Genomic DNA, 13,182 nt, shown 5'->3' with positions numbered 1-13,182 from the left:
TTTCCTGTCCAAGAGGTGCAGAGAGAGACTGCTGCAGGCTGTTCGCTGATGTGCTGCCTGCCATGAGCACGAGGCTCTGGGAAGAGGCTGGTGACATTTGATTATCAGTGAGATCAGTAGGGAGAGGGAAAGCAACTTTCAAAGGCAGCACCGACACCGTTACAAACGCAAGCAGAAATGACCTTCACGCACAGCAAGCCCTCCCTGCTGCCAAGAACTATCCTCTCAGCCACTGTCATCTTAATCGCCAGTACACCTGAGGCAGTGCAGCCTTACATCAGCCGCTGCTGCTGTGAAATCCAAGGGCTTTTCACTGGGCTGGGGAGAAGGGTGTACAGGAGGCACTGTCCATAGAGCAGCTTTAACCCAGCAAAACAAACAGTCTGCAGCTCCAGCATCCAGTGCTACAGCTCAGTGCTTCACTGAAGAACTGCCTTCAGCATCACACAGCTAAACACAACCAGAGGAAGAAAAGGGAAGGCTCAGGTTATGCCTGGATAGGGCACCCACAGCATTCAGGCAGGACAAGTTCAAGAGTCCACAAGGCACCAGAAAATACCTTTCTTTAGGACCTAAGCTCACTAAGAGGCAACAAAAGACCAATCCACATTTAAGTCGCAGCCCAGCTTTTAGAGGAGGAGGTGATGCAGCAGGTGATGTGAGGACATAGAAGCCAGCCTGATAAATCTAAACAGCATGGGACTCATCCCAGAGTCTGCAGCGAGAGCTTTTCTGTTCCTGCATCACATGACTGCTTGATAAATCGTCTTTCCTAATAAATCCATCCTTCACTGTACACATACGGAATCCGTTGCTCTAAGTAGCCACTGAGGTGCTGTCAGGGTCATTAAATATCATTATCTGGGGCAGCTGTTCTCCAGCACACTGACGCAGGAATCAATCAGGCTAAAGCATGAATTTCTCCTACACTTCTCCAAACATTGCTTTTGTCCCTCTCCATCAAGCAATAGAAAAGAGTCAGCTCTGCATTTATGCCAAGGTTTAGCAATCCTCCTACTGGAGGCAGCTCGCTAAAGGGAATGCAGAGGCAGGGCAGACAGGCATCAGGTTGTCACACAGACAGGATGAGGTCTGACTGATGGCTGTAACGGGAAAGAGGCGGCTGAGTGATTGGAAACAGGCCAGTGTGCTGAAGAGATTACACTTCTTTAAAAAACTTCCTTTAATACCCCCATAATGAGATAACCCCTCTCTCTGAAGGACACAGGGGCTTCCAAACCTTTCATGTGCTCAGACAATAAAGGGGGGAAAAAATGGACATTTGGGATTTTCACACCATGTGAGGTCAGCATTCGTTAACTCAAGCTGTTCAGCATCTGAGACTTGAGGGCTTAAGACCCAACCTCGTCTTCCTGTGTGATGACTGCTTAACCCCATCTCAGATATTCACTGGAACAGGCTCTCTATGCCGCTGCAGTGACTGCCAGCCATTTCCAAACAGGATTACAGGCCTTTGAACTCATGGAAGAGGAATATGATCCCCTGAAGTCAGGTCAAATGTGTGTGTGGTGGGAAACAGCCTGAGAATCAACTTTTCTTCCTAAGCCAGTGGTGGGTATAAGCAGAGCATTGTGTGCTCAGGTGGACTGGGTCCATGAATCAGCAGAGTTCTACCCTGCCAAAAGGCTACTGGTGCTGTAAAGCTGTTAGTCCTGAATAGCAGTTACCCTGTATAGGTTATGCACATCAAGACAAGCATCAACATAAGCCTCTGTAACACTCTCCCACCTCTCAGCCTTTCAGGTCCATGTACACATACAAGCCAGATATAAGGCAGCTGCATCTTTGGATGACAACAACACTGCCAACACTGATGTCTTATTTCCCTTCAGGGAATTCTCTGTCTACTCAGAAGTGCTTGGCAGTAAGATTTTGGAAAGCCAGTGAGAGTGGGGCTTCCCAAGGACAATACATGTTGGTTTAGAGGTTTTTAGACGAGCAAACATGATGAAAGTAAGGTCAGAAATTCTTACAGGAGTACTTTTTATTCTCAGATCAGAACTATGGCTGTTGAAAATCTGTTGCACACTTCACTGCTGGAACAGTAACTAGTGATCACCATACTTAGCCCAGACACAGGGGACTCTTCCAAACACCCTCTACCTCTCACTTAAACAGAGTTAAAACTTCACCTACCAGACTGTGTCTGACTGAGACTATTTTGTTTCAATCAGAATTTTCATCCTAGGACAAACTCCCCTTGTTTCACTGGGGATATCAGGTCTGGACAGACCTCTGCAAAGAGTTTGTTTTGACAAGCGCTTGCTTCCAAACAGATATATCTTGCCAAAAAGATGCATCAGTAGCATGACTCAGGTTCCACCTACAGTGAAGAGGTGGGGGCCTGCCAAGACTCACCTATCCATCTCATCAGAGACGTCACGATCTGAAGATACTTGGTCTTCTGCACATTGAAGAAGGTAAAAGGACCCAAGAGAAGCGTGAATGCTGCCTGGAAGGACAACAAAAAACATGCGCTGGTTAAAAAACAACAATTTTATTACTAAGATGAATTTATCAGTAAAGCGAAGCTTGCCTTGAAAGTTCACCTCCAGACACGTCCGTCTGTCACAGGGCTTTCTGTGTTGCTTAATTTTACAGCTAGGTTGGCTGCAATACAAGAGGTCAAGCAAGCTGCTTGATATCAGAGAACATGCCTCAGGCAGAAGTAGAGCACAGGATCCTCTTGGCTCTCAGCTGCTTGCTATCACCGCTACAGCATGTCTTTACTGACACATTTCAGTACAAGCCCTGAATGCAGTTTTACGGAACATTAAATATTAAATGGTGGCCTCTTTGTCCAGGTACACGCTCAGTTTAGGTCTGGACAGCAATAGCTGCAACCAGTCTGCTTGCATCAACGTAGACAGCTAGCTTTGAGGTGTCTGAGGATGAACAACAACGGAATAAAAAGGTTTTCCCTACATTAAGTTGCATGTTTTACAGCAGGAAGCTTACAGCTTAACAGTTAAGCTGTTGACTTGGATGCTGAAAGCCTGTGTAAAGCGAAGAGAAAAAAAAACAGAGATGGTCATAAGAGCTTCATCCAATGACACTCAGCATAGCAGTGAGGAATCTCTTCACTGCCCTTGGACATCCGCTGAGAGATCAGTGAGTCTCAGCAAGATAAACTGGGGAGCAGCACAGCACCTACCTGCTGCAGGGCTGTAAAATACAGCCATCAGAACTGGAAACATTAAGACTGATATCCTGCACAAGTTTGCTTTAGCACACTCCTGCAGCACACAACACATTCACGCTGTCAGCCCATGCCTGGAGGAGCACTCTGTAACATCCAGAGCCCCACCTCAACCAGGGTGAGAAAAAGCTTTACTGCAGGAAAATAACAGACCTGGACCGAGGTGTGTATGTGAACTGAGAGAAGCTGCGTGTAGCCAGGACAGGAGACAAGATGGGTGCTGCAAAAGAGATCCCTATCTGCAACACATGGATTGGACTATCAGCTGCCACGGCTGTGAGCCAGCAATACAGCAGCAGGTCCAAAAGCAGTAGGTAAGCAGTAGGTAAGCAGTATCTAGAAGACTACAGTGCACAGTTGTGCAGTTAGATTCAGAATTTGAAAGGGATTCTAAAGACAAATGCTCAACATTAATATTTACACGTTACTCTTTTTCATGACTTCTCAAAGCAGTTCCCAACAAAAGGTGTCACCAGAAGGGAAGAGCTCAGACTCAAAAGGGCAGGCAGCAGAGCCCCCAGGTCTCTGTCAGCCCCGACAGAGTCAGCAACAGAACAGAAACCAGGCTATTTTAAGACAAGTACGACCCCAAGAAACCTCTCCTGAGCCTGTCTGAGAACATCTGCAAGGCAAATTGGAACCTCCTCACATCACAAGTATTCTCAGATGACTCAAGTCAATCCAGGAAAGGGACCAGAGGAAAGGAACCCTCAGCTCTTTCACACGCTGCTCGGTCAAGACATTCTGACCTGGGGCCATCACTGACACTTGGTTTTGTGACTTTGGGGTTTGTTTTTTCTGGTTTTTTTTTTTTTTTTTTTTTTTTTTTTTTTTGCAAGCTTAAAAACAAAGACAAAGCATATCCAGAATTCTGATTAGAGTGAAATAATTCATGCTCTGAGGAGCAAGTGCTGGAATAACACTCAATACAGCATTATAGGCATGACTGACAAGACTAGGAGCTAGAACAACCTTTACGATTGTGACACTCAGAAGCACATCAATCAGTTACAAGCCTTCCCTGCTCTTTCCTCCTCTTGTCCCTTTCTCTTCTAAGCAGGAACTCAAATTTCGCATCCCTTCCATCCTCTCCTGCCCTCTACAAACTGCCACAGTTGGTCTCAGGGCGGCACACAAATGGCAAAGGACAAACTTTAGCGTACATAATCTATGATTCTATGATTTTAAAGAGATGCAGCTTAAGGACCGAGAGCAAACCACAGGAGACATAAACTATTGCCAGAAGTTACTCTCAAGCTTGTGATGAATTTGTACAGAAGCAGCACAGGTCAGGAAGAGGAAACAATTCTTCATCAATATCCAGGACACGTGGGGCAGGGGCTCAGTCCCTGGATTAGACTGAATCTCATCACACCTCATAAATGTCCCAGGGCCAGGAAGCCTACTGACACCCATCACTAAGAGGGTGAGAAGAGCTGCACTGCTTCCAGCGAGGACATCTAATTTCTCTGCCTCGCTGTGCCAGACACCGAATTGCTCTTCCTGCTTGGGAAGTTAATTACTTTCATAACTTCTCCCCAAGGAAAAAGTAAGCCCAAATAAGCACCTCAGACATAGACCAAACTTTCTACCTGATGTTTTCTAAGCTCAAGGTTTTCCCCAGAGGAATATAATTAATGGAGTGCTTCATTAGATGCACAATTCAAACAATTTGATGCCTACACAGAATCGGCACCGGTTATCCCTGCCAAAAGTCAAGTATGCAGAGCTCTTAGATTGAAAAGCTCTCCAAACTTTTCCAGTTCAACTCTTCAGCTGGCTTAGACATCAAAGAGTTTATCATCCTGTTCCTGAACTTCAGCACATTAACCCAATGTACGAGCACAGTTGAAGCTTCCTGCGTGTTCACCCATTGCTGTCAGTTCAGAATGATTCCCAGATCCCTCCTCAACCTCCTCCACCCAATGGGCAATGCCAGACAAGCAGCCAGGCCTGCTGCATGGGGTGCACAGAATGCACATACAGCAAATAAATGCAACAGATGCAGAAGTGTTTACTTCTTCCTTATGCTGGAAAACAGCATGGAGGCACAGCACATTAACTACAAGTATTTCTCACTTTTACCATTGTTTTCAGCCAGAAAACTGGAAGTTGACTAGCACAAAAGAACAGCAGCTTCCCCCCCCTCCAACTTACACTCTGCCCTGTGGCCTACGAGGGCCATGAGCAGAACATCACCCTGCTCGTGCCCTTAGCAAGGTCTTCCAATTCCTTCCACTGAGCCAAAGCACACAAACACAGCGGGCACCACAACCCCCCCCTTCCCAGTTCATGTCAGCTCTCAGCATTTCAAACTGAGATGCAGGTTAGGCAATTCAAGTCTTCTTGCCACAGGGAAAGCTCGCTGGGCTTTACCATTGCCTGGAATACATATTCTTGAAAATACACTTATAAAAGTGTATTTGATTAAAGCTCTTGTGTTAAAGCTTGGTTACATAACCTTGCTTATTGGCTCATCTCAAAAAGGCAGGAGTAAGACCAAGCGTTAGCAGGGCATCTGCCTGTTGACTCAGCCCAGTCTCAGCCAAGAGGTCCACCAGGACAGCTCTCAACCACTAAGGATGCTCAGATAATGCCTGGAGTCTTTCAGTCTACACAAACGTGCTTCACACCAAATTCAGAGGGTTGTATTGACTCAACAGGCTCTTTACTGACCTGAAGAGCACATCTACCACCCAAGACCAGTGCAGTTCAATGGCTTTCATCTACTTCCCAGAATGCAGCCTTTACACAATCCAGCTCAGGAAGCACAATCAGGGCCCCAGCCATCCCTGCATCAGATGCAGCAGTTCAGGCACAATGGCCTGCATGCATTTGTACCAACTGAGAAGCGGCTTCTTTCACTACTGCCATCAGAACTTGCTTGTTCTCAGGCTCCACAAACTCATCTGCAAGATCAGCATCTGCACTTGGCACTTGCCGAGCAGTGAATTAAGAACAAGTAGCTACTGCTTTCTGTTGATTCAGAACCTGGAAGCCTTCAGACAGGTTCAGCAGGATATTTACCTGAGAAAAATGTTAACAGCAGAGACCAGCTTCACTGAAAGAAGCAGCTACTCGTAGAGTGAGAAAGTGTTTGAGAAATTCTGGACAAATGTATTTGATGTACTTGCACGGCACAAAGCTGTCATTCCAATATGAAGTAAATGGGTCTCAGGTATGTCGCTAAGAATCGCTTGGCTTTATCACGGGGGTGACAAATGTCACAGCACTCCCTCCTTCAATGCCTCCCTTCAGGCTGAGGTCCCAGCCACCCCTTCCTTCCTATTTCCACACATTACTCACCCTCATTCAGCAGAGCTCGCTCCACATTCTCCCAGATTCAGGCTCTACTGAACAAGCACCTCCCAGAGGAAGGTTGCTTGGACTCAGTGTTCAGACAACCCAAGTCTCCTTGAACACAGTAGGAAGAAGCTGACATTTCATACATGCTGTCAGCAGTGGCAATTCTGACACTCCTGCTTCTGCAAGAAGCCCCTGAGCTCAGAGCTGCTCTATGACCCAGATGAGTTCTAGAAGGGACAGACAAAACAATACAAGAAACCAGTCTGCTCTTTGTACTTATACAAGCAAGATGTCAGGAGAGCCCAGGGGCTCTGCTCCTCTGTCAGGTACTCTCCTCCAGACTGTCTGCACAGACATCACTGGAGGTAAAAACCACCAAAACCCAAAAGCTATTTTACCTGCACTGACAGAGGTTTCATCTTTTGTTGGAAGCTTGAATCAGACCTGCTGTCTTCAGCAGAAGTACTTCCTTATGAACTGGTGCTCTTATTCACATCCTTGGGGAGCTTCTAGGGCTGACTTTGGACAGAACCATTAAAGCTGAAATGCTTCCCTCACTTATTCCACTTGGAAATAAAAAAAAAGCAGAACTTTAAACTCTTTTAAGTTTCCTGCAACTTCATCCACACTCACCCACAAGCCTCTTTGCAGCCACTCTGCAGACAGTTCAGGTTGTGGCAGTCATTGCAGTACCCAGCAGCAGGCTCCAGTCACTCACACCAAATCTTCAGCAACTTTCAGCTGAAGCCCAACAAGAGCGGAGGGTCTGAAGCTCAGCATCACGTTTGCCCCTTCTGCCGCCTCTCCTCCTCTTTGCTCCTGTGACAAGAGGCTACATTTCTGCATGAGCTCATACCTGCACGTAAGGAGCCAGATGGCACATTGCTGAGGGCTGCCATCCAAGCTTTCGTTGGTGAAGCTTTACCCCTTGCAGCGGACAGTACAGATATAAATATATGAAAGGAATCTGATTGGTCAGGAAGGAGTTTTTTAGAGAGCTGAAGATCCACAACCTCTCAAGGCTGGAAGCTGGGGCTGTGCTGATAGGCAGCACGTTATCAGCAGATAAGCTTTATGAAGCTTTTCAAGTTGACAGAAAAGAGAACTCAACAACACAACAAGGATTGCTCAAAGAGGTTGAGACACAAGAAGGATTTTAATTTCCAGATCCCTCCACAGTGCAACAAAGTCACCACGGAAGGAGGACTCAGCTGTCAGACATCCCACAAGCAATATTTATGGATAAGGAAAGAAGGCTGGTTACGCTTTGAGTACAGCAGACATCTGCTGCCACAGCAGCTCCAGTAATTAACGTGCCACTCCTGGGACACCTGGCAGCAGCTCACACTCATAACTCACATGGAACTCACTGCCAGCACCAGGAGTCCTCACTCGCCTTTCTCCCTGGCATTCTAAGGCAGGAGCAGGTATCCCCTGAGAGCTCAGCTGTCGTCACAAGCTCTTGCCAGCAAAGGAAGTGGTATTTCACCCACCTACAGTCACAGCACCCCGTAAGCCAGACACTGTGATCCCTGTGACAGTGCTCCCAGGGCTCCTTCCAAAAGGAAGGCATCCTGCAAGGCACAAGAAAGCATCTGTAGCTCCAAAGCTACTTAGCGGGGTGGAACCAAGTACACAGTGATGCTCTTTTCTCCCCACTGACTCACAGCACAGCTTCTAAAGCCTGGTAAGAGCTTTAAGATTTTCAGTCTGGAAAGAAAATCCTGGAAAACGAGTTATTCCTCCTCCTAAACTGAAAAAACACAGGCACAAAGTCATTCAGTGCAAGGATTGCAGTCCCTGGCACACCTGGGCTATGTAGGATCATAGCCAGCAGAAGCCTGCATGCACTCTCTGAGGTAGATACAATTCCATAATCATTACTGCAAAAAGAGAAAGATGGAGACCAGCAGCAACCCCGAGGTGACTGGCATCTAATTTTTCATCATTGCAGTATTTATGGCAACACCATTTGCAGCATCTTGTAATCACTTCAGCGCCTCCTTGACCCCTGGCTCTCCCTTACTCTGCATCTCCTAATTGCATCTGAACAAGCAGGAGGGAAGCAGCAAAGTGGATGGATGCAGGAAAGCCGAATGGCTGCTCTGTGACACTTGGAAGGACGGCAGTGGAGCTGCAGAGCCAGGGCTGGCTGTATTCCCCCCCCTCCCATCACCAACTGGTTGTGACCTCTCACAGCCTACAAAACAAAATCCTCCTCCTCCCCGACTCTGGGGCAGACAGTGACTCAAGGTTACCCAATTCTCGATTTATTAGCACGGTACAAGAAATTAATGAGTTCCCACCGATGAAGTCTGAGGGCATAATCATTACTATACAGACACTGCGCCAAATCCCTGCATATTCACTGCCTCTTCTTTCAGGGTATTGGCAACTCAAACTGTGTTTGTATCGACCCCAAAAAGCCCCTGGGTTACACAGCACAGAGCCAGGGAGACATGGGCCAGCATGATCCGGATACACAGAGGGCCCCGCAAACACATCAAACCATGGAGTGCCAGGGTTACAGGGTACGTGGGATCAGCAAGGACTGCTCCTGAAGGCCACTAACCCATCTGCCAACAGCACAGTATGCAGCTCTGTCACTCCATCATCCAGTTCCTTTTCCCCTTGACTTTTTCCCCCCCCATGAACTTCTTGAATTTCACAGAATCCTCCAGCTGCCTGGAGGATGCAATTTCATGGATAGCATCATCCCAATCACCGCGCATTGTCAGGCAGGAATTGCCTGAAGGAAAAGGAAATGTCCCACACTTTAACTACTCTGCAGCAGCACAAAAGCAAGAGAAAGCCTCATTGCCTGGGGCAAGCAGGCAGCCTGCTTAGTGCCAGCCTGCTTACTGCCAGCCTCCTGCTTGTGTGAGCTGTGCAGCACGCACCAAGCTGGTGCAACAGGCTTCAGAGATCAGATCTGCCTGAGAGTATTATACCGAGTTCAACTTACAAGATAAATCCCAGCTGCATTATTTGTATTTATAGTCCTGCTTACAGAAGCATGAGCCACGTGTGGGATTTGCTGATGTCGTCCAAAAATCCACATTTTTGGACAAGAACGTCAGTGATCTCAACCAGACATAATGTGCAATTTAGGAGGATGTTAAGAAGTTGTAGACTTATTTAGGAGCCTAAAGAGATATCATTCTGTTCAGAGCTTCTTCCCTCCGCTGCCTCTGGCAATATTTAGAGTGGCGTAACTGCACAGTTCTGTAAGTCCTGCTACGTTCAATCTGTATATTAAGGAATTAATGACAGTTTCAGTGGAGGAAAGATCAGAACTGCTGCCTTACTTGATGAAAACGCTGATGAAGTCAGGCAGGCAGCAAGGCTGGAGCTCTGTTTAGAAACAAGACTGTGTTAAAACACCAAACAAAATACTGGAAAACACGCTGTTGAGAAGAAGGGCTGTATTGAAGCTCCCAAGGGAGCACTCACAACTGAACAGGTCTCCTCCAGCCCTGGGCTGCAGGATGTCACTACCACTGCACAGAGTAACACTGCACAAGGGAAAGCATTTAGAACTTCCTTTCTACAGACGTATTCCCAAACTGGCAGATCAATGAACCTCCTGGACCAGCCCAGCCCAGGACAGGGACTTTAGGAGGCTCTTTTAAAACCTTTCCAGCTCTCGCTGTGAGCTGGCAATCACCAACAGATATTGGTTCTGACACCTGCCCTGTTTAGGAGAGACTGTCCTCCAACACCCAGAGAACAGTGTCAGCTTTGGTGCTGTGCTGCCCAACTGAGCTTACTGCAGAGGGCAGCTTTATTTAGAAAAGGAGCAGTGTGGCCTCCCAGCCTTGCTGGGAATGTCTGCTGGGCTGCAAGGGCTGTAGTTCAAATGCAGTGAACAGCTCTGGCAAATTCAAAGCTGCAGAAGTGCACAAAAGCAAACAGACATCCAGAGCCACTTCTTTACCCAATTTGTTCACAGGATTTGCTGCTAAGGCTTATACCCACCATCCATCATCACGTAAGCCCAATCAAGCACTGAAGTGTGCAGAATGCTCCCATATGTGGAAGCAAAGCACATGTGAGCTCACCAGTGGCCTCTACCAGTCACACCAGGGCTTCCCCTGGGGCTGGCGGTGCGTGCAGCACAGCTGGCCATGCACACCACCAGTGCCTGCACATAGGAAGCTGCCCAGCAGCGCTCTGCCCTCCCACACAGACCTTCCAGCCATGAAGGGAGCAGACAGTGCTGTGCAGAGCCACATTTCAGTCCCCTGCACTATTGATTTTGCTGTGAAAAGAGACAAGCTAATCCTTTAAAGTTAGTTGCTTCAATCTTGCAGTTTCTCTCCTTTATACCAAAGGCTGCTCTCCTCCCCAGCTGTAGTAACAGGGAGACTTCCTTCTACGTTTCTTTTAGTCCAAATTCAATTGGTTACAACAAGAACAAAACAAACACCCACACACCAGGGGCTGATCCCTACTGTCACCAATACAAGTTTATATTCCACCTTCACAAGAAACTGTGCCCCTTTCAGCCACTCCTGAGGCCAGGAAAAGCCTCCTGCTTACAAGACCAGTTACTGCCTGAAACCCCCGGTATTAGGAAACACAGAGTATTAGGGAAACTCTCTGAAACAGCTGGTTTGTCTGTCACAGCCGTATGATGAGTGAGCAATTGAGGGGATTTATTGACAAGCCCACAGAAGAAGAATAGACCAGGATGAAGGAGACAGGATTTATTCCATATTAACAAGGCTGTGCACCAATTTCAACCTTATTAGTTTCACAATACGGATGCTGAGAATTGCCTTCCTGTCCCACACCCAGACACCATTTATTCTAAACAGAATTGGCTCCTATCCTTCCTCAAAGAAAAGTAACTACCCGAGCTCCTTTTCCAGAAGCTGTTGAGCTGAGAAGACTTCAATCAGCCTTCAAGACCAGGCCTGCAGCCAAGCAAAGTTGTATTTTTGAGGCATCTGTAACAAACAGTGTTACTGATATTTATGCTTAATGCAGTGCTAGTTCCTCTCCTGCCACAGTAAGAGCCCAAAGCTCAGGTGCCTGTACACACAGAAATGGCCCAACACCCGATTCTTCAGAAGAGATTCCTCGCTTGCAATGCTTTCAGAACAGGATCTGTGCAGAGAAGCAGAGTCATTTCTGCACATTTGTTTCTGTTTCCATATCAGTATCATAATAAAAAACATTAGAATGTTTGTGGTAGGGGATATAGCACAATAAAACTGGCAAGAAGGTCTTACTGTGAGTGTACAATGCACTGGGTAACATGCTAATAGCATCCCAGCTGTATCCTTATCCTTACCGTAAGCTGTAACGCCACAGTTTAAGAGATTTGTTTAAATAAGACCATGGCTCCCCACCAGCAGGGGAAGCTTCCATCAGCCTGCCTTCCCTTCCCCTAGTTTAGCTTACCCTGGGAGCTCAAGGCATCCCAAACACTGACTGACGTGCTGTGATATCAGCCCTCTCTGCTCCAGACATCTCACCTAGCACTAAGACAGCTACCTTCACTGCTGGATCTCAAGGGCTCTAGACAGCAAAACCTGTACGAATAAATATCCAGGAGACAGCAGCTGTGACCCATTTACTACTGGATGCTGCTGCAGGGCACAGCTGAGGAAGGCAGGACAGAGGAAAAGCACTTGCTGCAGACCCAGGTGTCCTTGGAAAATGCACTCGATTTGCAGCATCGCTCCAGCTCTGCTCCTCCAACTCCCAATTGGCCAGAGGTGGTTTACATCAAGCACGGATGTTCGAGAACCATCATGAGGGGTCCCTCAAAACTGCTGGGAGGTTCAGATGATAACAATTCTGGGTACCTGTGCACAGTGCAGGAGGAGCACACACACACAATGTACAGAGGAGTGAACCTGAGGCACAAAGCAAGGAGCTGCCGCCTGCAGCCAAGGAGGGCTGGGGAAGGCAGCACCATGGCCAGGCACACGGAGATGCTCCTACATCAATACTTATCAGTTCAGCCTTCGCATTTGCCGATTAAGTTCTGCTGGCACTGAGCAATCATACGTGTCCTCATCCCACCCTCCTGCCCCCCTGCACGGCCTCACGTGGCTGCGGCCCAGCCCCGCTCTGGCAGCTCGGCATTCTGATCAGAGCGCCAGGCCGGGGTGACATTGTCCCCTTCTGATGAGGGATGGGAAGTGCCGGCGAGCTCACTCATTTTATTCACTGCACAAGCATGTTTCCAACTGGGATAATCTCCATTAAACCATCTGCGCTCCCATCTCCGCCCGGCCCGCACCCGCTGTGCTGCCTGCGATACTGCAGCATCTGTGAACCTGCAAAAGCGGATGCCGCGTCCCTTTCCCAATCAGCTACAAAACCAACAGAGACTCAGACAGAACAGATGCACTGGTAGCTCTGACACGCTACCCAGCCAGGCTACCAGGGGCACCCGTGCCAATGCCTCTTTCCCAAAAGGTATATGGCTTCCCCTGAGAATAAGCCATTTCCTTCCCATTACGGGAAGACACCACGTCCCAAACTGCCAGAAAAGGAGGGTTGAGTGGAGAGTAGAGATTTAAGCTACAGCGGCTGCCCCGGTGCAGAACTGCAGGGCTTGCCAGGTCATGAAAGCGTTTTGGATCAGACACTGAATGGCTGCTGATTCCCAGGATTAAATCTCTCATTTATTTCAGTAT

At 47.7% G+C, this 13,182-nt stretch overlaps 1 protein-coding gene across 2 annotated transcripts in view; it reads right to left on the bottom strand.

Moving 5' to 3' along the window:
* Positions 1-13,182, bottom strand: part of TMEM104 (transmembrane protein 104) — a 35,531-nt gene that overhangs the window by 11,878 nt on the left and 10,471 nt on the right. For both annotated transcript variants that reach the window (XM_015880322.2, XM_015880321.2), the window contains exon 8: positions 2,380-2,473. In XM_015880322.2, the coding sequence (XP_015735808.1) occupies positions 2,380-2,473 (94 nt within the window). The remainder of the gene's footprint in view (positions 1-2,379; positions 2,474-13,182) is intronic.

The sequence above is a fragment of the Coturnix japonica genome, chromosome 18 (genome assembly GCF_001577835.2).
Source record: "Coturnix japonica isolate 7356 chromosome 18, Coturnix japonica 2.1, whole genome shotgun sequence".
Classification (NCBI taxonomy): domain Eukaryota; kingdom Metazoa; phylum Chordata; class Aves; order Galliformes; family Phasianidae; genus Coturnix; species Coturnix japonica.
Note: the sequence above shows the minus strand (reverse complement) of the source record. Positions and strands in the feature narration are given on the sequence as shown.